Here is a 27,290-nt window from a genome sequence, read left to right on the forward strand (position 1 = left end):
CGTTCTGACACTGAGACACGGCTTTAAAGGGTAATTAGAGTGAATACCGAGGTCAGACACTGAGCTGTGATGTTTAAGGTTAGGGCGAAGAGACAAGGGACGCATTATGTCAGTGAGTGTCCTCAGAAAGACAGAAGCACAAACCTGCCTGTGTGTTTGTGTGTGTTTTACCTGACACGAACCCTCGGTGGTAAACAAAACCTTACGTTAGCCTTGCAGCTATCGACCACCGGTGTCTGCCTGCATCTGAATGTTGGCGCGTTTGTTTACTACCGCTCGATGACTTCATTCCCCTCTTCACCCCCTCAGGGCCTTGGCGGAGACTGACCAGAACAAACCCAGACAAGCACACCCATACACACAGCTGATGAATTATGTAATACATGTGCTTTGAGCGCAGAGAGAAGGCTCGGCTCTGGAGCGATCGCTCTGTATATGCAGCACTTGACTACTCTAACAACAGGAGCAAAAAAGAGCGCGCACATATGTGTGGACAAGCTAGTGTGAGGTTGTGTGTGTAGATTTGAGGCCAGTGCATTAATCAAAATCTTAACTACACAGCACACACACTGCATGCCAACCCCGCTAGGCTCTGTGTTCAGTTTAATTAACTCGTGGGGAAGAACGGAGAACAGCCAGCTGAGTTATAAGTCAATCTGTCAGTGACTCAGTCAGTCCTTCACTGGGGTTTTCTATAAGCTCACAGAGTGGGATGTCTGTCCCGGAGATGCCATCTTCCTGGAAATAAAGGTTCTGTCAGTCGCTCCGTGTTCTCGGTTGTTTAAGCCAGCGAGCCGACTTCAGCTGCAAATCAAATTGCTTTGACAAATCAGTGGTGAGTGGAGGAGGCACAGTCCCGTGTGTGCTCCGGTTAACATTGCCGACAGAAACATAGCGGGACACCACCAAAAAAAAAAAAAGAAAAAAAGCCCAGCAATCAAAGAGAAAGCGGCAGAATGTGAAATTCGATGCAGCTGCTTTAAAACCCAAAACTAGGAGAAGACAAAAAAGAAAAGACACAGTTCTCTTGGAAATGTCATCAGTCACCTTCACAGGTGTGTTCTCTGCATAAGTATGTCTGAACAAGCTGTTTGTTCGTATGTACTGTACAAACTACGCAGAGGACTGCTTCACTTAGACACAACTGCACTTAGACCTGCCAAATCCTAAGGAGCTTGAACGATGCTCCTGATCATTTCTGCCTCATGTTAGGGTTTATTATGCTAGCCACCTTAGTTTGTGATGGTCAGCATGCGCACCCTAACATGCTGACACTGACTAATGAACCTGATTTTGCCAGTAGGTGAAAACTTAATCAGATTTGATCCTGATGGGAATATTAACAACAGATTGATTTTATTTTAAGAGGGACCTGTTCTGCTCCTTCCTAATGCCTTATTTTAGTCAGCGCCTCTGCTAGAATTTCTGCACATAATGTAAAGTTGAAAATAATTATTTTTAATCTTGCACTGGCCCCCCTGCATCTCCTCGGCCCACTTCATCACTCTCTGAAACCTACTACTTTAGCTCCCTGACTCCTCCCTTTGAGCCAACTTCCTTCTGATTGGCTGACCTCATAAAAAGAGGATTTGAACTAGGGCTGAACGATTATGGAAAATAATCTAATTGCGATTTTTTGCCCCAATATTGCGATTGCGATGCGATATGCGATTATTTTTTAAGGTATTTGTCTTCTGTATTATTAAACAAAGACAAGCAATACATCATATAGTATGGCCAATACTATATTACATTAATTTTAAACTGTTCTTTCCTGAAAGACAGACCTCTGTTATGATGACATGAGGTGATGCATGAATTGATGACTGACATTTTTATTTAACTTCTTCAATCACAACAGTATATTTGAACATACACAATAGTTTATTTTTAGCTTACAAACATCTGAGCATAAAGTGCTGACAAGGAACCCTGGTGTAAACATTAAAATGAAAGTCAGTACAATGTGCAGATTGCAGAAATATACATAAAAAAAATCAGTGGCTTTACCACACTCAGTTTTTCGACATCTGTGAACTACTACAGTCATTCAATTAAAAAATAATATTAAATAAATAAAACTAATAAATAAAAAATACACACATCTTACTGATCTCTGCAGTCAGTAACATTACACATAAAGTGCAAACATAATAGCAATTGTATAAACACACACACAAACACGCCTTTAAAGTTTAAAGGCGTGAAATTGGACGGTCTAGTTCTGATTAGCGTCACCGCTGTCTCGGTGGAGTTTAATAAACTCGGCCGTCTGCTTCTTGCTATCTAAAATATAACCAGACACTGGTGTAAATTCTCGACTGTCTCATACTTCTGTTTAATAAGTTTTCTGTTTGACGTTTAGTCAGCTGTGTGAAAACCAAGGAGGAACCCACCCGGGGGATTAATAAAGTTTTATTTTATCTAATCTAATAACTTTAATCTCAGCCAAACCGATTTACTCACGAACAAACAAAACACTGAAAAAAGCCCAACAATAAAATTTTAAGGTTGTCTAAGTGACTTATATATTACGTTTAACCCGAGCAGCGAAACTCCGCGGTGATCTGAAAATGATGTGCCGGGAGTTGTGCCGTTCTCGGCCGCATCAGTAACCCTCGAGCTCCCGGCTAGCTGTCGAGCTGGTGGGTAGCAGACGCCTCTGAAAACGTCGAAGCACTTTTGCAAATATGGGATATCTTGATAAACCGAGCAGATATTTGATGTTTACACAACTACTTTCTCGCCTGAAAATATGTTAAAAGTTTATTTTGTGACCCAGAAAGATTAGTATGAGTAATTTTAAAACTTAGTAGCGGCCGCCATTGCTGGAAACTGGAGTTTGGCTGGGCCGCGCTATGAATTCTGGGATATGGTAGTAATTTGGACAGCCTTCGGCGCGTCGCTGTGACGTAATCGGTCTACAAATGCGGCCTCAGGAGGATGCAGCCCATGAATTGTATAATATAATCGCAGTATAATCGCAGCCTTTGCGGTTAGAAAATTGCACTTGATCATGTCGCGATATTATCGCAAATGCGATATATCGTTCAGCCCTAATTTGAACATATGACAACACATGATAATAAAGATATGAGTCATAATGAACCAGTGGTTAAAAAAAAAAATCTCAAAAGCCACATACCGTCCACTTTATTAGGCAAACCTTGCTAATACAGATTGGACCCGTTTTGTCTTCAGAACTGTTCTAATTCTTCATAGCACAGATTCAACAGGAGGCTGGAAACATTCCTCAGAGGTTTTTTGTCCAAATTGACATGATAGCATCACACAGTTGCTGCAGATTTGAGGAGTTTTTCTGAAATGCTGAAATCAACCCATCTGGCACCACCAACTATTCCACATTCAAAGTCCCTTAAATCCCCTTTCTTTCTCAAATAGCTTGAACTGCAGCAGCAGATCATCTTCTCAATGTCTAAATGCGGTGAGTTGCTGCCATGTGACTTGGTCTATGTTCTGTTTATCAAAGAACATCCTTATTTAACCAGAGAGCACAGAACTGAGATCTAATCCTGTTATATTCACTTCCAGTACCACATTTTCCTCCCCTCCAAAGGGACAGAGTATGTAATCTGTCTGTTAGCAGTCTAATGTCGACAGTTTTCAAGGTATCACGCTCAAATTTTGTGCGATGGTAGATACCAATAACAGCTCGAGCTGATTTAATTTTAGTGAAAATTGGCTCACGGTCAAGTTCAGAGTAAATGGGAAAATCTGTAAAAACTTTCTATTACCTACAATATTTTATGGATTATATTCAAACCTCACAACAATAGCCTAGGCCTCTGGGAACAGGAGTACCTAATATATGACCTTGACCTTCATTGTTAGTGCCCAAGGGCAAAGTTGACCTAGAAAATTTTTTTAAAAACTACAACAAGTGTAATATATATAATATGAAAGGGAGAGCGCTGTTCAACATTAAAGTTTTGCAAAATCAAAAACTGCATAAATATATCTTAAAATCTCAAGTTTTTGTAAGCTTACAGAAGATTTCATCTAAATCTACTCCAATCATATGGCTTAGACATATAATTTTAAAAGGTCAAAGGTCCAACATCAGCATGTTATAATAAAAACTTCATAAAACATCAAAGTTTTAGTGCAGCCTTTACCCTTCCGAGAAAGCTGCACTCTAAGTGCTCTTATTTATTCTTTGCCTCTAATGAAATAATTTTGAATGAGTCCTAAATAAAAAAAAAAATTCTTATGCATCTTATACGCAATGCTGGTATATTAACTAAGGTTATTACATTAACCACTATTGAATGAAACAGGCCATTTGAGCTCTATTCTGCCCCTCAGATTATTTCTCAAGTATGTTATAAATTTGTTATGGGGCGGGTCATAGTCATCCGTGCTGTAAGTAATTAAATAGATGTGTCACCAAATATGTTTATGCCTGGCCTGCTCGTGGCAAAAGCCTGGCATCTAGTGGGTCAACAGCAGAAGCTCCTGGTAAGGGGTGAGTAGGAGTTTTTGCTCCTAGCACTCAGCAGGGTTGACCAGGTGTTTTGTGTCTCTGACAATTCCTGTTTCTAATGCGTTTGGGAATGCATAACCTGTAAGTTTGGTGGAATGAATTAGTACCTTGTCCAATCAAGTGATGACCTTTCTTTGTGTTTATAGAGTTTGTTACACTACTGGTGTAAGATAGCTGTTGATGCTTTGTTTTGCCCGTTAGCATGAAAAAACATAGCGGTGTATGGCATTCGCTACACTATTTGGCATTCTATGTCCGTTTATTGTTGATGTTGTGATATTGTATTGGTTGTTTACATATGATAACAATATTGAATGTAACATTTATGTATCTGTATGGATACTAAGTGCACCTTACTCTGTTTCTGGTATTACAGTTTTACAAGAATGAAAATATTACAAATGGTACAATCAGGAAAAGTTCTGTGACACGGTCTCCTGAGTGGTCACTGAAGCCATTTATGTTTAGCTCGCTGCATAAGCAGAATGGAAGCATTCAGCTGAGGGCTCCCTTTAAGACAACTTTCTTCTGATTGGCTGTCCCTTGCAAATAGATGGTTTGAACAACATCTGGGCGGAGCTTCTGTCCTCATAGCAATGTTGCTGAGATTACCATAATAATAATATCCACCAACATCAGAAGTAGCTGTTTGAAATTTTGTGTTTAGGTCAGCTTTTGAGTTACTTGCTAACCTCATTATTGCAAACATTTGCTGTGTTTTGATTATCCCCCCTGCTAATAATATAAAGCATAAAAAGTAACAAATATTGTATTTGAAATTAAGTTTTTCACTTGTTAACAGTGTTCCTGTCCACACAGTGAAGCCAAAGTCTGCAACTACAGCTAATTAAACAATGAAATGAAATCAATACACCACTGCATTTTAAAGAGCCTCACAAGTTCAGCTCTGCAGTCTGCCCGGCAACACTACACCTGTAACATAAGCACGCACTACACTCCTCTATAGAAGCCAATTCAATCGCTCGCTTAATATTCTTTGAAAAACTATGACTGAGGCTCACATCTGTTTTCGTTTTTGTCTTTGTGAGAGCTGAAGCCTCCAGTAATGAGTGAGAAGCAGCAGCACAAAAAGACTGGCAAATGGCAGTGAGTTGTCTCATAGCAGAAAAGGACAGGTGTGCAGCAATAACATGAAGTGCTTAAAAACAATGAGAAAGGAGAGGATTAAAACTTATGATGATACTGTAAAACTCACCATATGGGAGGAACAAAGAAAATGAAGCGAGTGTGTGACTCAGTGCTACACTTCTCCATTCTTCATTCTTTTTTTCATCCATTGACTGTGATAATTCTGCTAAAACTGTTGCTCTGGTAGATTTCATTAAAAGAAATAGAGCCTTATTCTTTTAAATTGTATATGGTTCATTATGTCTGGATCATACCATTTTACTGTGTTTTAGACTCCTCTTGTGATCTCACTATAGGGAGTCGGGATGTCACGTGTTCAGAACCACTCACACCACCAGTGTTTGTCGGTTTTCAATCACCTGAACCTGAATTTGGGAAAAACTGCTCGTGTCCTGCAGGCCTGCATACAACTTCAGTTACAACAATAATAACTGGAGCCAGTGATTGCGTTTTAATGAGAAGGCGTTCAGCTCAAGTCGACAGAGGTGAATGATGTGGGCAGCGCAGTGCCTATTATTTCCACAGACCACTGCTTTTCCCTCTGCAGCACACTAAAGTCTTCACCTCAAAGAATATGACCTGTCTGATTTCTCTCATAAATGTCATAGAAGTAATAGATGCTCACATAAACACACTTGCATACACGGGCATGAAGAGATAAGTCAGCAAAGAATAGACAATTGTTTAATTGCAAAGAGGGTAATGCGTGTAAGTGTGTTGTGTCTGAAATCTCTCCAGGCTGTGACTCCACTGCGGTCAGGTGCATTTATACCCATAGGCATTTACCTTGCCTATGGGTATAAATAAAGTTACCTTGACCTTGACCTTGATTTGAACCATGTATGAAATTTTCAATATTATTCATAACCTCACCTACAAATAATTCTCTTTAGTTGTTCATAATGTGACAGGATGGTTGCTGAAAGAAAATGTTAACTGAATCATCATTAAATCAGACTCAAATCACTCAGATCAATCGGGGTGGTTGTGGTTGGAGAAAGGTTGGTGGTTCGATTCCCCAACTGCTCCACTCAGCATGCCAAAGTATCCTTGGGCAAGATATTAACCTCGAGTTGTTCCCAATGGGTTCACTAGAGTGTGAGTGGTAGACAGAAAGCACTTAGATGTAGAAAAAATGGCTGAGATGCTGTTTAAAGCGCTTGGAGTGCGAGAGTACAGAAGTGATGTATTCTTTCATATTATATTTTGTGGAAATAGAGGAAATTATTTTATTGCTACAATATAACCTGCATTATTACAATTGCATTAATAACATTCTTTATAGCATTATTCTATTAATAATATTTCTTACAGTATTGATATTGCATTAAGAGTTGTTTATTGAAGATGTTCATTTAAGGATCCTTCCACTATGTTAACTTTTATTACAGGTACGGCCAGAAGTATTTCATACACATTGCATAGTATTTGTGCTCATTAAGAGTTGTTGCTTAGTCTACAGAGGGTCTTAAGCTAAGCGCGACGTCTTCACAATCTATTGTGTTAGAGACTAGAGCATAGAAGGATAACAGCATACATGCTTACAATACACATATAATCTAGAAATGTGCCAGGCCTGAGGCCTTAACTCATTTAGCTTCTAACTGCATTTTAGTCTACTTGGTAACAGATGACCGGAGTCAACAACCAGCCCTCAGAGACCCATAGGGCTTGAAGTTTATTGCCTTGTATGGAAGGTGTGATAGAAAGAGGAACTTCTCTGTCTAATTTTAGGGGCTTAAGATTGACCATTTACTGTAACTGATGCATATTATGTTCATTTGTGACGCATGAGGGGGCGTAACCCTGATGAATGAAACCATTCTGAATTGAGCTCTTCGGAGAAGATCAATGCTGGTGTTGCAGTATACATCTTCCCATGTGTGTGCTCAATAAATCATTGTTTGACTTAACTCTTCTGGACCAGTGTTGTTTTGTGCCCTCCTTCAATATTTGAACTCGCGACAATTTATATACAGTTTGTCAGTTTGGACGCTCTCATTTCATGGTTTTTCTTTATTTTTACTACTTTTTACATTGTAGATACAAACTGAAGACATTAAATGTATGAAGCAAGATATATGGAAATATGTAGCAAAGAACAAAATGCTTTAGATTTTAGGTTCCTCAAAGTAGCCGCCCTTTGCTTTGTTGACGGTGTAAGGGCTATTTAACCAAGAAGGAGAGTGATGGAGTGCTGAGCCAGATGACCTGGCCTCCACAGTCATCTGACCTAAAACCAGTCAAGATGGTTTGGGATGAGATGGACCTCAGAGTGAAGCAAAAGGCCAACAAGTGCTCAGCATCTCTGGGAACTCCTCCAAGAGTGTTGGGAAACCATTTCAGGTGACGACCTCATGAAGTGGTTCATAAAATGTGTACTTTCAACATAGCTCCATCCAGCTTCAACCTCAGCAGATGTCCAATCAGCTGGAATAAACTGCAACATCTGTCTGCGTGTCCTCTTTTGCTGAAAAGATAGCTGACAGCTGAGGCTGGTTCAATCGAGTTTATTTCCTGTTAAAGGGACGTTTTTCCTCCCCACTGTCTCCAAGTGCAAGTTCTGTATTATTTTAGGGTGTTTGCCATACAATATAGTGCATGGTTGTTGTGATTTGGTGATATACACTGAACAAAAATATAAACGCAACACTATTGTTTTTGCTCCCATTCTCCATGGGATGGACGTAGAGACCTAAAATTCATTCCAGATACACAATATAACCATCCCTCCCAAACAGTGGTCACAAATCAGTCCAAATGTGTGGTAGTGGGCACATCTGCTATATTGAGATAATCCATCCCACCTCACAGGTGTGCCACATCAGGATGCTGATCTGACATCATGAGTAGTGCACAGGTGTACCTCAGACTGCCCACAACAAAAGGCCACCCTGGAATGTGCAGTTTTTTGCGCTATTGGGGGTCTGGGGACCCAGAACCCGTCAGTATCTGGTGTGACCACCATTTGCCTCATGCAGTGCAACACATCGTCGCATGGAGTCTATCAGATTGTCAATTGTGGCCTGTGGAATGTTGGTCCACTCCACTTCAATGGCTGTGCGAGGTTGTTGGATATTCGTGGGAACTGGTAAACGCTGTCGTATACGCTGGTCAAGCACATCCCGAACATGCTCAATGGGTGACATGTCCGGTGAGTATGCTGGCCATGCAAGAACTGGGACATTCTCAGCTGCCATCTGCCCTGAACAATGTGAACCATGATTCATCCGTGAAGCGCACACCTCTCCAACGTGCCAGACGCCATCGAATGTGAGCATTTGCCCACACAAGTCTGTTACGGCGACGAGCTGGAGTCAGGTCAAGACCCCGATGAGGACGACGGGCATGCAGTTGAGCATCCCTGAGACGGTTTCTGACAGTTTGTGCAGAAATTGTTTGGTTGTGCAAACCAATTGTTCCAGCAGCTGTCTGGGTGGCTGGTCTCAGACGATCTTGGAGGTGAACCTGCTGGATGTGGAGGTCCTGGGCTGGTGTGGTTACACGAGGTCTGCGGTTGTGAGGCCGGTTGGATGTGCTGCCATATTCTCGGAAACGCCTGTGGAGACGGCTTATGGTTGAGAAATGAACATTCAATGCACGGGCGACAGATCTGGTTGACATTCCTGCTGTCAGCATGCCAATTGCACGCTCCCTCATTGCTTGTGGCATCTGTGGCATTTTGCTGTGAGACAAAACTGCACATTCCAGGGTGGCCTTTTGTTGTGGGCAGTCTGAGGTACACCTGTGCACTACTCATGATGTCAGATCAGCATCCTGATGTGGCACACCTGTGAGGTGGGATGGATTATCTCAATATAGCAGATGTGCCCACTACCACACATTTGGACTGATTTGTGACCACTGTTTGGGAGGGATGGTTATATTGTGTATCTGGAATGAATTTTAGGTCTCTACGTCCATCCCATGGGGAATGGGAGCAAAAACAAAAGTGTTGCGTTTATATTTTTGTTCAGTGTATAAATAAAACTGAATTGAACTGAATTTAATTTGAATTTGTATCCTGATCATCCCAGACACTACTCCTCATTTCAGTCATGTATCCTTATTTTCTTCATTCAACTTTCATTGTATAGACTGTAAAGCTGTAAAGATGACAGATCTTCACTTCATGATCCTGTTTTGCCTCTTCCATCCAAGAGCCAGTTTGTTCTTTCTTTCTGTCACATGATCTACCAGCTTTGGGAGATTGAGTCAAGTGGATGCACAGAAACAATGTTGTCTTTTTGGACATGAAACATGTATCAATGCAGTATGATTTATCACTGCATTTAGCAATACCACAAAATCAGACTACAAAGTGTGGTGCTGACAGTTGGTGGTGCAGTCTTATCATCCTCAACAATTGGCCGGCCCTTTTCAACAGCAAAATAACTCAGACCCCTCTCAGTCTGTGCAAGGTTTCAAATCAGTGGGGTTTCTATTCAGAATTTCAAATTCAGTGGGGTTTCCTTCTTAAGAAATAACACAAACACTTATGCACAGAAAACATTAATCACACAAGACTTATTCTTTTGAGGTTTTGCCAAATTATAGAACTAGAGTTAATGTTTTATTTGTAAAGGAATAAATATCAGCATGGATAGCCTAAGATGATTTGCAAAGCAGTGTAACACGAGAAGCATCCATGACTGACCCTTCTTTAAAAACTGTTTGAAATGATGCCATTCAGGATGTAAGTTCAGAGTTCCACGTGTTGTTTGGAGAGCAGGAGAGCATTTATCCTTACAGTTAGTGAGCCTAAAACCCCGAACAGAACCTCAAGATCTCCGAGCACCGGACTTAGTAAAAATCTCTAAAAATTGGGCAAATTTAATACGATTTAATACATGCAGTTTAATATGATCAAACTCCTTTTATGTAATTTTGCCATCTCATCGACATCTCATGCAAAATTTTGGTTGCTCCACTGTGTTATAAGAAGAAGCTGAACTTTTAAAGATGCTGCTTGTGACCAATCAGTTGCAACATGAAACAGCAGATGGTATCTAATACATTTAAACACATGGAAGCTGATTTTTTTTTAATGTAACATGATTACATGGGATTACCTCTGGAACCTGTTTGGGTTCAGGATGGCCATGCGTGTAGACACAACAGCTGATCTTTCACCACCTCAGAACTTAACTACCACCAACTAAAAATCCTATTTCAAGAAACCAGACTGATCCCTAATTAAAAGTGGAGCTCTTAAGATTTGAACACTGCATGTAGTCACACAATGAATTTTTCTATAAACAGCATATCCTCTACATCCTCCTCTTACAAGTAGTATGTACTATCGAGTATCTAGCAGATTTAAAAATGATTGAAAATCATTATGCTTGTTATAGAAAACTTTACTTTGAACCTGATTGTTGAAAAATATTGTGATTCACAACCAAAGTCCGTTTTGTGTTAAAGATTCCAGCTGTACTGACAGTGTTTCTGACCTGACAGGGCACTGTCAGTAATTTCTTTAATGCAGGCTGACACACACACACGCACGCACGCACACACACACACACACGCACACACACACACGCACACACACACACACACACACACACACAGACCACTGTCCATTGTATGTGTTTACCTTTGAAGGCATTCGTGGCCGGTACATCAGTTTCCTGCATACTGCTCCTTCCCACGCTCTGCCAGCTGCTGCAGATGCTGCGATGGATGCCAACAGACCAACCTTAACCGGTCCGAGCCACGGCCGCTGGGGGGAGGGAGGGTGGCCGAGAGGAAGGGGTGGCGCCTGTCAGTCTCACTGCCATCTTTCTTCATCAACAGCCCATGTGCTTGGTTAAAAGGCCGCCGTCTCTAAAGCCCCGCGGCGGGTGAGTGTCTCTTCCCTGCTCCAGCGACAGCTCGTGAGGTCACTCTTTGTTCTCACAGGACGCTGCAGCCTGGTAAACTAGCCTGTATGAGGGTTCAGCTCTCTTGTCACAGTGGACTTTGTGGACTACAGTGATGGCTGAGGGGGAGAGATCGACGGGTTGTTTAGAGATGGGGTTAGATCAGGATGGAGGCTGCGTTGTAGATGCTATTAATCTGATCTCTATCCTCCCAGCAGCAGGCCCGCAGTCATGACCAATACCCTGAATTCTTGGCTGTCTGTCAATCTTTCAACCTACGGATGAGCAACTCTGCCTCTTTACCTTCTGTGAGCTGAGAGGGTGAATCAATATGTCTCTCCTCTAGAGTCGGGCTTGCCTTTTAAACTCAACTTTAACTAACATGCCGTCTCCTCTGATTCTCCTTGCTCCTTTGCCGGCTTACTCCCCCTTTGTATTTTTCTTCCTCTTATGTGTTTTGTCCTGTTGCTGCAGTCCCAAGCTCAGCAGGGGCTACTCGGGCGCTCTCACACTGGCACCACGGCTAAAAGAGACGAGAGAGAAAGAGGGAGACAGAGAGTGAGCAGCTAAGTGACTAAATTCATGAGATACCAGAAACAACGAGCGAAACGGACACACCCAAGCAAAACATGGGCAGGGCTAACTGCTGCAATGACCAGCTGAGAAAAGCGAACACAGACTTCTCATCCACATTCACACACACACACATCGCAGTGGATGAGGTGCGATGTGTGTCTCAGTTTGGATAGCGGGTGGGTGGCTGGCTGGCATGGCCCCCTTTAGTTCCTCTCACCCACTAGGTTCTGACATGAAAGGGAAAAGTTTTTGTGAAAGCCAAGCGCCGCCTGTGACCCTATTTCACAGAGCAAGGGAGAGATAGAGCCACATGTCAGTGTGCCACTTTGAAGTCTGCCTGATAAACAGGGCTGGAGGAGGCTACGGCTGAGGGAACAACAAAACTTTATTTACATTTCAAAAGTGCCAAGTGCTGCTTTTTTGTGTCTGGGAACGGAATAAAAACCCAGAAAAGAGGAGAGGGAGAGAGGAGGAGGAGGAGGAAGGTGGGGTAGGGACGACTGGAGAAAAGGGAAAAACAGTGTAAAACCGATCGAGCCATTTTCTCCTCGTTCAGACAGTAAAATGAGGGTGCGGGAGTGATGCAGTGCACACGGGGAAGGGGCACGATGGGCGAAGGAAAAGGGGAAATCGCAGAGGAGGAAAAGCTATGCTCAAAACATAAAGGAGGGAGGCAACCCACAGGAAGTTGAGCTAGGAAAAAGCGGTGAAAATGACAAAGGAAAGATGAGACGGGAGGGGGAGATACAAAGGAGGAAGAAATCAAACATAAGATGAAGAGACGCAGGTTTAAAGAAGTTCAAGAGAAGAAATGACATGGGACCAGAGAAGGAGGGAAGGAATTTGATGGTGAAAAAAAAGCAGACAGACGGTAAACAAACACACGCCCTGTCTGAGGTTTTGGAAAGATATGACAGATCTCAGTCTTATCTCAGCTCCATTCGCCTGTTCTTACCAAGCCTTATCACGGTCAGGGTACACAAACAGCTTGTAGGCTGGCGAATGGAAAAGTGGAGGCGAGAACGGGGCCACTGTGACATAAGGGGGGGTGGGGGGGGGGGGGGGGGGGGGGGTTTAAATACTTCATTATGTGCCTTGTAGGTGACTCATCACTTTGCCTCCTGGTGACTAAACAACACCAGTGTCCCGAGTCTCTCCAGGCTCCCGCAGAAAAACATGTGATTCTAGGAGACGATTTCTTGCCTGAGTAACAGTTTGAAAAAATTCCAGAGGGTCGAAGTTAGCCATCCTTATTTTCAGAGTGGTCAGCCAATCAAAGAGCTCCTCTGATTGAGAGGACCGAAAATGAAATGACCCATGGGTCGCCACAGCTGGTAGCTCTGATGGGATCCCAGTGGGATTTGTGTCCTGGGATCAAACATTTTCTAACTTTTTAGGTGAGAGTGTAAACCGCTACACCAAGACTAAAGTTAAAAGGAACAAAAAGAACTAAATTTAGGCTTAAAGGACGTATTTTCAACAATCAGAAGACCCTTTTGACTGTCGGACCTCTCTTAATAAACACCGAGGACCCGTCCTGGCCCTAAGACCTCGATGTTTAAAAAATGACCTAAGTGATAAATATCATCTGACATACTCGTGTAACAGTAACCCAGCTACCCTATGAGTTCAGCAAAACTGATTTATTTATTATATTCAACAAGAAAAAAAGTCTGAATTTATTTGCTTTTTCTAAAGGCAGACTGTTTCCAAAGTTATTCTTCTGTGAGCTGAACCAATGAAAGGAAACAGAAATTAGAAAGTGGGTTTTTCCACAATGTGCGCCTCTTCCAGTAGTAATAGGGGCATTATTGTATAGCGTTGTGGATAGACTGTACCATCATATTCTGATGGAGGAATTACAATAGCATGCGGCCTATTCAAAAGTCCAGGAGCAGAATCTATAGAGTATTTTATGGCATATAAAGTAATTGTATTGTATAAACCCTTAATGGGTTTTCAGCAGGACTGAAGAAAGTTCTTTTTATTAAAGTTTTCCTCTTTTTTCCAGACAGCTCCTGAAAACATGTGAAAGTCAGTGCAGCCTGACCCCACTGACTGTCGGTCTGTCTGTTTGTTTGTTTGCTGGGTCATCTGAGGACAACAGGCTGTCCTGGCAGGCAGTGGAAAATATGGCTCCAGGTGGATGTTTGTTCTCTGGTCATTTAAGGACAACTCCTGGTCTCCTGTCTTATCTTTGGATTTATCCAGCTGTAGGACTTCCAAGTCAGAGCAGAGAACAGAGGTCTGGCAAACACCACGGGACACAGGAAACCAAGTGTTTGTTACTGAAAAATACCCAAAGAAACACACACACACACAAATAGCACCTTATTTGTAGCTGTTGTCTCCGGTACAGGCTTCTATCAGGTTTCGGCTTTAATGTACCAGCGCCGATCTTTGTCTTATACTATCACGAAACTCTGGACCAGAGACTGGAAGCTGTAGTTCTTTAGTGCATTACCCCAGTCTCTGTGGTATGCACACTTAGTTTTTCTCATTCTTGCAGATTGAGTTTTAGTGTTTTTTGTTGTTTTCTCTTCTTCGTGGCGGTGCGTGGAGTCATTAAACTTTTCTCGTTACCTTCATGCCCGTTCTCCTGTAACTGGGTCCACCTTATGAACTTCGCTGCCAAACACTTTGCTAATAAACACGTTTTTTCACACGCGAGGTTTCGACTACTTCTCGCAAGTAGCGAACCTCTGTTTGGCGTAGGTGGGGGTGCTGCCTCGATAGAGTACGCAAGAGGCGGTGCAGATAACGCCCCCTTGCTCGCTGTGAATTCGCTGCACAATTAATTGCGCTGGTCTCGCACTGCGGCGATCTAGTACCATCCGCTCTGCGTCGGGGAGCTGGCAGATTAAAAAGCCTTCACCGTCCAGTAACGCTGCACTGGGTCTAGAAAAGTTCAGAGCTGATGGCTGAAAGGAAACGTCTGTTCAATTATTGCCCTAGTTCACTCCTTATGCTTTATGCCTGTGCCTTAGTTCAAAAAAGGGAGTTCAAACCAAATGTACAAATGTACACGCAGAAAGCCAAAATCATTAGCAATACAAAGTAGGGTATTACTGTTTAGTCAGTGATGTTAGCCACCAGGGATGTATGCTTTCAGCTCAGTCCAATACTACTGTACATTCATTATAACAGACTTTTCTGTAGGCAGGAAAGGTGTGTTGGGTTTGAACTTGAACGATCAAACTAATGAATAATTCAGCTGCGGATTCATTTTCACTTTATAGCGACTGACAGTATCAGTGTTCACTGACAATGTAGTCAATCTGTTCTTTGTTTTTTCAGTGAAATGTCAGATTGTGCCAAATCCCTGATAATAACAACAGCTACTGCATCATTTACATCGGGCATTAGAGCATAAGTCACAGTTGATCCCTGACATTAACCGTGTTTTTCTCACGTGCCTCTGAAAGAACATATATGCCTATTTTAATCAATCCAGCTTGTCCCTGGAACATTTGAGCAAACTGACAAACAGCCTGAATCACCTTTGAACCTGAGGATGATGTAAAAAGAAACTGCAACCTCAGATGGCTGCAGGCAGATGGCGAAGGCCCTGGACTCTTAGATTTTACGCATCTTCTGGATACATTATTTCGTGCAATCTGGATGTTGAGTTCGGTGTGTCGGCTATATTTGTTTCTATCTGTTACACTCTGTGCTGCTCTCTTGGCCAGGTCTCTCTGGAAACATGTAATCTCAGTTGAACTGTTATATGGCTGTCAGCAGTCACTCTGCATGTGTCACCTAAACGCTGACATTAATTTAACTTGGAGCCCATCTTCTTTTGATCACTCACAGATTTTAGTCTGCAAGTAGTCTACGGTCTCCAGCCTCTTCACGAGTGGACCTCCAGTAAGGAAAGCTATGCTCTTCTTTTTGAATTACTATGCTGAATCCATCTCGCCATTTTAAAGAAAACTGCCTACATAAGGGTGAAATTTTCAAAAATCTACCCCTGTACTTAGCAGCGCCATAATGTAGTGGTTTACATATTTGCCTAACAAGCACAAAAAGATCCCTGGTTCAGTAGCTTTTTAGTCAGCAGTGCATTCGTGCTGCCATCTGTCAGTCATAAAATAAACTCCAATAAGACAGCCTGCATTGTAGCCTTGAGAGACTGTACTTGAGCAAAGAGTCCTATGCAGACCTTTATAATGACAATTATAAGCTTTGTTCCAGGGTTCTTAAACTGTTAAGACTGCGTGTGGCCTCTAGCCTCCGTGAAGTGGGTAAAGTGAGGAGTGTTTCCGTCAGAGCATTATTAGTACGGGAGCGTGTTTCTGTGTCTACTATCTGTCTGTCATTGTAACATATGGGGACAACTAGCAGTTCTAACAGCCAGCTCTGACTCCTCCGCTGGGTCACACAGGGACATGTGCTTATCAGTGAGACAGCAGTCAGACAGACAAACATGGACTGGGGAACAGACTATTTAACCACGGGGCTGGTCGCATCTGTTACGCTGAAAATTCAAGCATGCTAAGAATGTGATTGCATAACAAATAAAGAACTGGGGCTACCGAGGTGATTCAGAGTTCTGCCGCAACAGACGTGGCGAAAAAACGAGTCATTAAAAAAAGAAAGAAAGAAAAAGAAAAGCTTTCACGGACTGTTTATGTGTATCTGACAGCGGCAGCCGAAGGAAATACAAAATGTTCTGCTGCTGGACAATAAAACAATGTGGATCTCCTGGAGATTATGACGGGTTAGCTCATATATTCACTGTTCTTTCTTTGGATTAAACAATGAGTAGTGGACACAGTGTGCACACTCAAACATTCAAACTAAGTGTGGAAAAAAGACAAAGTAACTGATGAACTCGACACTCCTAGTATGTGAAAACTGGAGGCCATTTTCCCTGAATGTTTTAACAATAATTGAACATTTTTTCCACCTCCAGCTGCAGATAAGCGCCTGAGATTCTGTTTGATCCTAAAGTTCATTTGGGTTGTTTCAAATTATTTGCCTTTCTGACAACCTACAGCCCACTCTAACATCCCATCACCAGATTTCTTAGGTTACATGCAACATGCACACGTTACTTAGGGCTAAGAAAAGTACTTCAACTGGCCCTCTGTGATTTTAAAGCATACGCAAACATATCTACTACATACCTATAGATAGCACTGTTATAGAGAGCACAGGCAGGTATAACTACTTGATGCATTTACGGACAACTACTATTCTCTCTGAAAGATGCAACAGTCAATATAATTGTTATTGACGGGCTGATATTATTGGCTAATATAAGCCATTTGATAATTTATCACCATTTATAATGGCTGAAAAATGTCTGGAATGCCACAAAACAACAACCAACTGAGAAAAGTCGAGCAGAACAAGAAAAGAAATAAACAAGAAATGTTAGGGACATTATATCAGCCAATATATCAGAATACCAGAATTTTAAATGACCAAATACTGATATCAGTATCTGTCTTAAAAAAAACATTACGATGACGTTAGTTCAAAGCCAGTGGATTGATCCCCAGCTCCTCTAACATAGACATCAAAGTGTTCTTAGGCAAGACCATCACAGTAAATATGTGATAAGACACATAATAAAGCACTGTGTTAGATCCATTAACCATACAAAACTTAGTCTTTACTACAGAGACAACCAGCCACAGATGGGTGGGGGTGTGGCTTTGTTAGCCCTGTTTAAAGTATATTAAATATAATCATATACTTTTCCACATTTCTTTAATAATATCAACTCTTTGTCTTAATAAAACATTCTCCTAATGTGCAAATGACAAGTAGTTTAAGGACACCGACACTCTGACACACATGGACAAAGATTACACAAGTTCACAGCTGATTAATGGAAGATCTACTTTAGTCCGCTTCATTAGTCTCATCCATACTGTATTCCAGTTTGATGAGCTTGGCTTGCGGCCAGCGCTTATGGGCTCTTAAGGTCGAGCACAGTGCAGAGTGCCGTACAGCTCAGTAAGGGCTTTAAACCATACTGTTAGTCTTACAAGGACACCAACACCCAACAATTGCCATTTTTTTACTGGACGGAAACAATGTGTCAAATTAAAGCAAAAGCTTTGTAACAATATACTGTGGAGAGCATGTGTTTGTATATTCATATCATTCCAAAAATCATTTTGAGAAGAAGATAATCCAGCACTTTTTAAGTACAGGTAGCAAAAGCAGCAGAGAGCTAAACAACACGTAGCTACCTATCCCAGAAGCATCCAACTTACCTGCAGGTTTATTTTCCTCCTTTAGTCCACATTCATGCATACACCACATCCTATTTTATCTTACAGTATGTCTTCTATTGTATAACATGGTATCACACTGTGCTATGATGTATTGTGACGGACAGTGAGAAACACAGGCTTGTGTTAATGCTTGATTTCTCAAGAAAAATATAGATCCCATATTTTTCTTTTGCTTTTTAGTATTTCAGAGGCGTCACTCCAGTCTTCCTGGACTTGCGAATAAAGACCGCATTAAACACAGCTCTTAGTGGGTAATTTTAGTTGGTTTCAGTCCAAAAACATTCCTTTTTAATCCGTACTTACTGAGCTGTCACACACTAATAACACAACAAGTGCACGTTATCCTTTACCTTTCTCGGGCAATAAAGCAGAAACATCTAAAAACATAACCTCTAAACCTCCTTTTTTAAACCCCCTTTCAGGGGAATTATCTAATATATCATTCACCGCAGGCCAAAAAAACAGATAAATAAATTATCTTAAAGTGTGTAATGGTGCACAAAATGACTGGCAAAGCAAGAAGCAAACAAAGGTAGGCTGAAGGCGTCATTCGTCAAATCCTTGTCTGATCTGGCTCTGCGTCGCGCTGACTGCCAGTCGAGTGTGATAAATCTGACAGGATTAATCTGGCCATGCATCAACTGTAGTGTCAAGAGGCCGGACTGACAGACGCATACCGACGGACGCATAAGGCACAGAAATGCTGGCAAACGACAGACAGGAAGTGGATGCCATTAACACGGAAGCTAGCCACTCTGTGATAGATGGTATAGAAATACTTATACTGTTGGCTTTTGTGTGTGTGTGTGCAGTTCAGTTAAGTCATGCAGATGTGTTTAAAACAACAACAACAAACAAACAAAGAACAAATATAGACCTAATCTGACAATCCATACCGACACAAGAGCTCCACACAAAGACTATAAAGAGGCAAGAGCCATCGGGCAAAATTAGCCTACACTTCCATAAAGAGACAACTGATCAAAAGCCTTTCCCTCAAGGGCTCTCAAAGGATTTACTTAAAATGTCTCCTGATGTGCAGTAGTAGTGCAGCTGATTAGCTAGCTGTCCCAATCATCAAACTAAGACAAAAAGATGGGAACAGACTGGACGGATTAGACAAGAAATAAGGAACAGAGAAAAACAGAGATTGACTGTAGGCGTAAACACTGGGCTCATACATATGATTTTATTGAGCTACAGAACGAATGTAAAGCGGATGAGCCGCAAGGGCCTTCCTTCTGACAATAAGACCGCAAAGGAGCCTTCCGTGTTGCTGTGATTTGACTGTATTTGAGTTCTGGGGTTGTCTGTGATTGGTGGAATGAAGTCTTTGCAACAACGAGGAAAGAAATGAAGTCAACCTGGCGTGAATATGAAGCTTTATTAGCAGCAGTGAGTGAGCGCTGCGTTTAAATCCAATATTACCAGGAATTCGTGACAGAACACAAGTACAGTACTACCATGTACAAATACTGACAGATTAGACATTTCAGCCAGATTGTGTAATTTATTTGTATTTTTTATTTGACTTCACAGACGCAACTTTTATTTAACTTACAATACTAAACGTAAACAGCAGGTCACCTGTTAACCTGAATCTTTTTCTGAGTTAAAGCCAAATCTGATGGTCGTGCATGACTGGAGACGAAGTGGTTAGGGTGTTAACTTTCATTTCTTTGATATAAAATGACACAGAGCAGATGGGTTGAACATGTTGAGTGCAGTTTATGTACTCTTATGTGATAACTGAACACTGAATTCCAAACATTTTTACACACAGCATGGTGCCAACACAAGAATGCATTTTCTTTGTTGTTTTTTTTAATTGTTTCTTTCCGTTTTATATACTCTCTCAACATTTCCTGGACTTTTTTTTAACTGAAAAATCACTTCCAAAAGGCACAGAAAACCTCCACTCTGCGACTAATACTACAGCTACAGGCAATATTTATCACAGAATCAAATGCTTGACAGGTAGATTCTGCAAAGTGGTATAAGAAAACCCATGTCGGGTCAAAACTTTTGAACTTTTTGACTTGTCTACGGTAGAAACAAGCTTTTTCAACCACTGCCATTTTACCCATTCCATCCAATCTGAAAATAAGACAGAAAGTAAAGACTGTATTGAAAGTACCAGACAACAGAGACATGAAACACTTAGCAATGCAGAAAATAAATAAAAGAGTCCCACAGAGTGAAACTACTGTTCTTTGAAGAAGCTGAGAGCAAGATTTTTTTTTAAAAAGACATTTAGCTTTGTTTGATAAAATGATTTACATCCAGTAAAGCCTTAGTGCTTCCAAGCCATCTTTGAAAAGAACAAATCTCCTACAATGCAGACATAAATACAGACAATTTTACAGGCCATTCAAAAGAGTATGTAAACATGAAAATATGCAGGTATATTTAAGTTCAGACACACAGAAAAAAAAAGATGACACAAAGAGGCACAGCATGAGCAAATGCAGGAGCTAGAGGCAGCAGAGACATTACAGGCTGCAGTCATGCAGCAAAAATCCTTCTCATTCCCTCTGACTGAGGAAGATAAAAAAGAAAAAAAAAGACAAAGTATCAAGAAAATCAGACAGCACAGCCCAGGCAAACGGAGCGACCCACCTCCCCCGAGAGAGCTCTGACTAACTGTCTGAGGAGGAGATGAATTCCTCAGGCACGCAGGCTCGTGTGTTGCATGTGGGTTAAATTATGCTACCAAAAATGATGCACTGCAAAAAAAAAACAATGCCCATGTGTTTGTTCACACATGCAGTCATCAACAATAAAGAGCAGTAGGGTTATGGTTTGAAGTATGGTGCAGTTTGAAACGATGAATCGTATGTGTGCCGTGCACGCAGGCTACTGACGTCAGCGTGTGACATACAGGGCAGCACGATCAGTGAGCCTTGCATCTTTTCTAAATCTATCCTAGCTTAGTAGTCGACTAAACTACAAGTCACCTAGCCAAGGAGCAAGTGAAAGTGCAAAGCCAGCAAAATGAAAACAAATCAGGGCATTAAAAAAAAGAAAGAAACAAAGCACAGAACACAAAGCTCCTAAATGGGACGTGAACCTGTGGTGTCCTGGAGGAGATACTCAACACTTACTTCTTGCCTACTTATGTGGGCACATGGCTTTAATTTGAGAAATTCTAATTAAATTCAGTTTTATTTCTATAAGCTAAAGTTTTTCAACATTTTTCAAAATGTTATATAATATTATAATAAATAACATTTTATTATGTTCTTTGGGTTTGTGATGATGTTTGTGTTGGTTATTTAACAACCTTACAACTGACTGAATGTGGTACTAATATGATTTGACCAGTACATCTAAGTAATAACGCATTCCAGTATTTTTTCCAAAAGCCATATTGAGAAAAGAATGCAGTTATACATGAAATTAAGAAGAATAGATATAAAGCACTGCTGTTACTTTGATCTGATATTATTAGGGTTTCAGTTTCATCATTGCAAACAGATCTGATGTTTTTCATCTGCCCCTATGTAAGCCTAGCAAAGTGGAGGTCACATGCATCATTTATACAATCATTTATTCACCTGGCATGTCTCCGTGTTTGTACTCGTACAAACATTTGCACATCAAACAATGTAAAAACTCCTCAAGAACGTTCAGAATTTCCATTGAAATGTGCACAAAAACAGGTTGTTGGAAAAACACCTGATGTCTCCTTTTAAAATATTGTGATATGGCTGTTCAATTATAGCACACAATTACCACACTAGATCAAAAATACATCACCGTTTGTTTTCAACGGCGTGTTTGTGTTACATACAGCCTTAAGAGTGCATAATTCGATTATGTTCACTTATGAGTGACAGGAAGGAAGGATAAGGTCAACAAATGCCACAATTAATTAAGAGTTACTTAACATTTTATGCCTCTTTGAGTTAGTAAATTGTGTATTTACAGTCAACCAGCTCTGCTCCAGTGTGTCCATGGCTATGCAAATTGGCTTATAGTTGATAAACATGTCTCTAACTAGAAATTGTACTTCTGAAGTAGAAATGTTTATAAGGTAAAACTGCTACAGTAAATCTACTGTAATAGCACAAGTTTTGCTCATTTACCTCTATTCCAATATTCCCCCCAACCCAAAACCCCCAAAACAAAGCAACCCCCCACCACCACAATAACAGTAGATCCAGAGTTAGGACAGAGCTTTAAAAAAAAAAACAGAAAGGAAAGCAAAAATACAAAACACAGTGTAAAAAATAACCTCCGACAAAAGAATAAAATCCATATTAACTGCAAAAGCAACATAAAAAACAGAAAACAGACACATAAACAACAAAACTGTTAGAAAAGGTGACATCACATATAAGTAAGTTGATTAAAAAAAGTATTTCTTCCAAGTCGCTTAAAGGAAGTCACAGATTTTCAAGCCTTATCTCCTCAGGCAGGTTGTTCCAAAGCTGAGTGGCCCTGATGGAAAAAGCGCTGTCACCTTTAGATTTAAACCTCAATTTCCGAACAGCCAGAAAGGCCCCACTTTAGGATCAAGCCTGTGAACTCGGTCGTACAGGGTCGACACTTCTGCCGAGGCGCTCAGGACCAGATCCAAACATTCATTAAAAGTTTAGCAGTGAAATCCCTCCTAAAATGTTCAGGGAGGCAGCGAAGACAAAGCAGGACAGGTGTGATCTGCTGCCAGGTGTGACACATCATGAGTGGCCATTGGGGAGGTCTTTATTATAGTAGGAAAAGCTGTAAAACTTGTGAAAATACAGATAAAAGCTCAAAATCTATTCCCCTCCTTCACATTTTCCAAGGCCGTTTAGTGGGCCAGATTGGAGTTGGCTGATTCTGACACATCCCTGTTCCAGGCAGCTGGGTCACTTATAAAAGTATGTAGAAGTGAATTGCTTAGAACAGAGAAAAACTTTGATTCAAATCAAACTTTTTTTCTACAAAAAAATGTAAACTTTTCACTAAATCATAAATCCAAATTAGCCTTTTTCCTTTTACAAACAAATTATTCTAAATGGCAGGAAAGCTACTGTGGACGGGAACAGTTTCTTTTGCTGTGGATTTCTACAGCTTTTATCCTCTATATCCAGCAGGAGAGTTGACTTATGTCTGCATTTTAATGTGGATGGACCTACTTCCACAAACAAATCTAAACGCCTGGCACAGGCTGTGCGTGGGCGGGAGTGTCAGTGGTCATGGGCTATCGGTGGCTTCTAATGCATTTTAAATGTGTGAAGGAAGAACGCGCCACAAATTACTGTAAATATTCCTCATTGTACCGTGCACCCCCCTCCTCCTGGATCTTATCCTGGGAGAGCCCTGCTGCACGCCACAAAGTGCACGAGCCACAGTGACATTTCTCTCAGAATCTCAACAGAAACCGGGGTAGATAGGTCAGGCCTAATGGCTCATTTCATTCTGCTGTAAGCGGACATTAGAGGTGACACTCTACATGAAACAACTTGTTATGAGTCCTTAATCTCTCAGCTGAGTCTCTGAGCAGCCATAAAACTGTAGTGAGACCAGAAGCTGACTAAGGAAAATGAGTGTGATAATAATGAAGTTAAAGTGCTGCAGCTCCGAGTCCTTTTGGAGCTTCCCGGTCACTGCGCGCCAGTCCCACTCTGCATTAATCAGGCAAAGGTCGCTGTTCCTATACATTAGGAGCAACTTTCTTTTTTTCTCCTTATCAGACTTAATGAGCAGGGATGTTCTCTGCTGCTCAGAGTGCCGGCCTAATTAAGCACATTAACACTTTTGACCATATGTTGACATGAGCACCACATCACAGGGGACAGGACAAGGTTTAACATTTTCTCACACTAATTCCAAACCACTGATCACAAGTCAAAAACCCAGAGCGTGGACTCTAGCTTGCACAGTAGGACAACACGTATGATGGTCCATATATCATCACTGGCTTTCTCAAGCCTGTTTTTTAAAAAAAAAAAAAATCAGTTGCTAATTGAAACATAGCAACTAATCTTTAGAAGAATTTGCTATTCATGCTTTCTTTATTTGAGGGGACTTTTCTGAACAGGGATTTGAGTTTATTTCATTGTTTAATCTAGGACAACAACACACACGGATGACTAATGAGGGTGATTATTGTTGAACATCAGTGTCTCGATCGACCGCAGTTCACTGTTGTCATCATGCAGAGACAATACGCAGCTGACAGCTATGTAGACAACCTGTCTGTCTGTGGTGATGACCGCACAATCACTTAAGTCTGGATTACTTTACATGCTTCAAAAGTAATTCTAGTGCTTTATGTGTGCTTGTGCTTGTGCAGCAATCTAATCACGCTAGTTAATTGTACATACTTGCCTTGGCTTGATTTTGTAACAGTCAGTCCTCATGCAGCTTCTCTCAGTTTGTTCTTTAGGATAGATATCAGTTTGTTACTTATTTTAATTTTTTAGTCAGTTTATTATAATCTCTTTCTTTAAAACTTTAGATTCCCTCACAGATCCTGTGTGGTGGCTGTAGCTCAGGACGCAGAGTGGGTTTTCTACCGATCGGAAGGTTGGTGGTTGAATAGGTGAATGAGGCATGTTGTATAAAGCGCTGTGAGTGATCTGGGAGAGTAGAAAAGCGCTATATGAGAATCAGTCCATGTAAAAGTTAATTTAATGAACATTATAACGACTACTGTGTATTTTATTTCTTTACAGAGGGTTTCAGGGCCTACCGTGGACTTCTTTAGAGTGAAAACGTTTTCCGTGGTACTCTGTTCCAGAGAGCCTGAAAATAAAATCAAACTGAAGCAAAATGAATAAAATTTCAAGTGGGATTTATTACTCAAGAAGACCATATTTTAGGAGTCGATGGAACAGCAGAAACACTTATCCCTTTTGGACTGCACAATGGTATTAGAAAGTGATGCATCTTTTAACTCATAAACAATGTGAGTATAGGCAGCAGTGATACGCTGAAGTGCTTTTTCCTATCAACTCGAACAAAGGCACAAATAATAGCAAAGTTTTATTTTGCTCTTTTAGAAGTTTGCTTATTGGTTCAAAACTTAGAATATTATCGAATGCTAATAAACGGGAAACCTGACTGGTCTCTACACTGAGCCTATAGCTACACACAAATTCCTCTTACTTTAATGACTGTAGCTTGTATGTAAATGTCTGTATGTACCCAATCTCCATTTTAACACATGGGCCAATCAGATCAAACGTTTGTACAAACATCATCTTGCATTCAACAGTTATTAATATCTATATCTTTTTAAAATTAATTTCTTTTAAATCCCAATTCTATATTTGGTTCATTATGTTTCCTTTTAAGTCTCACATTCATGTACATGACAACTTAATGGTCACCCGAATTTGTATCTACGTGATAATTTTATTCCAAGTCCCTACTAAATATGGAATGAAGAATCTGAAAAAGTGTCAGAGGCCTGGTGAATGTTTGCAGAATGGATACTATAACAATATGTATCCAAAATAATGAAATGGGTTGACAAAATCATCTTTAAGCTAGGCAAGGCTAATTAGCTTCCTCCCAAACTAGCTAAGAGTTAGCTAGCTCTTCTTACCATAAGTCACAAAACATAATATAGAGTAATTACCAGCATCTAGTATTAGCAAAAACTAATAATAACGATAAATTTAAATAACATCTATTGGTAACAATAGCTAACATTAACAAGCAAGGTTCATTACCTTCCACTTTCTGACTGAATGCTAAAGAGCCTTGCTTGCTAAGCTATTTAGCAGCTTCTTCAAAGCTTATTTTTAATTATTGCTGGAAACAAATATTGTAACAATGGGACTTTTTTAATGTTTGACTTTAAGCTGAAATTGTAAACATTTTCAGTAAGTCTCATATACACAAGACTATTATTCTAGCATTTTTCTTGACTGTATTTTCTACAGTCATCGGTCAAAACCCATAGCCATGTGTCTTGGAACCTCACTATTACATCCTGTCATTTGAATTACAACACTGACTAGCATGCTTTTTGTCGCAAAGATAATTTTGATGTAACAAATATGCCAGTACCACAACCACAACAAGAATCCTTTTTATGAAAAGGGAAGGAAAGATGGAAGGAAGCACAAGGAGATGAGGTACAGATGCCACTTTCCCTGAGGCTCTACTCATACCATATCACACAGCTAACACATCCTATATGATGACTCATTCTGTTTCCCATTACCTTCTCACGACCCCAGTAATGATACAGTATGTTTGCCCTGTAACAAATACCTCACAGGGACTGAGGCGGCGTGTGTGAATATGTATGCTGGCGGTGGAAGGCTACATTTACACACTTGCATACAAACTCGCAGGTTGTTCCCAGCAGTCTGAAGCATACGACTCATCTTACAAACATAAACAGGGCTTCTTTACCTCAAGCAAACATAATCTTTAAAACGCGCATCTCCCCCTGCTCGCTCACTCGCTCTGACACACATATACATTCACAGTGTCTATCCAAAGAGTGTCATTAGACTCCTACCAACTCTAGCCAGTCGTTGCCCATAACAAAGGTTCAGAGATGTGTTATTAGTGATAATGTGTACCTACATAGAGAAATTCCCACAGTGATCTTGTATCTGCAGGCTACAGCATCACTGAGTGTATCTATAGATGTTTATACGGTTATTTTTCGAGCCGTTTCTGCTTTGTGAGATAACACGCCGCACAACGCAGTCTACAGGAAGAATATGAGATTGAAGAGTGCAAAGTACACAGGAAGACATACAATTATAGATAGGTATGAGGTGACGCAACCCCAGAAGTCTGCTTTTAAGGGCACACCATAAAATACTGTATAACACATCATCTGCAGGAGCAAAGATGAATTCTAGGGGAGGTGGGAGCTCAGGTCACTGGCTTTCATCTAGTCTAGAAATTACTTTATGTGAGCAGATTTTCAGCCCTTTCCTAGTAATAATCACAGCTAAATGCATCTCCTGTTTTCAAGCCAATCACTCC

The 27,290-nt window shown here is 40.9% G+C and overlaps 1 protein-coding gene across 1 annotated transcript in view; it reads right to left on the reverse strand.

Moving 5' to 3' along the window:
• Window positions 1-27,290, reverse strand: part of LOC101486909 (low-density lipoprotein receptor class A domain-containing protein 4) — a 266,855-nt gene that overhangs the window by 172,583 nt on the left and 66,982 nt on the right. Inside the window, exon 2 of the mRNA XM_004560061.3 lies at window positions 11,253-12,040. Coding sequence (XP_004560118.1) covers window positions 11,253-11,292 — 40 coding nt within the window. The 5' untranslated portion in view covers window positions 11,293-12,040. The remainder of the gene's footprint in view (window positions 1-11,252; window positions 12,041-27,290) is intronic.

This window comes from Maylandia zebra, linkage group LG11, assembly GCF_041146795.1.
Source record: "Maylandia zebra isolate NMK-2024a linkage group LG11, Mzebra_GT3a, whole genome shotgun sequence".
Classification (NCBI taxonomy): Eukaryota; Metazoa; Chordata; class Actinopteri; order Cichliformes; family Cichlidae; genus Maylandia; species Maylandia zebra.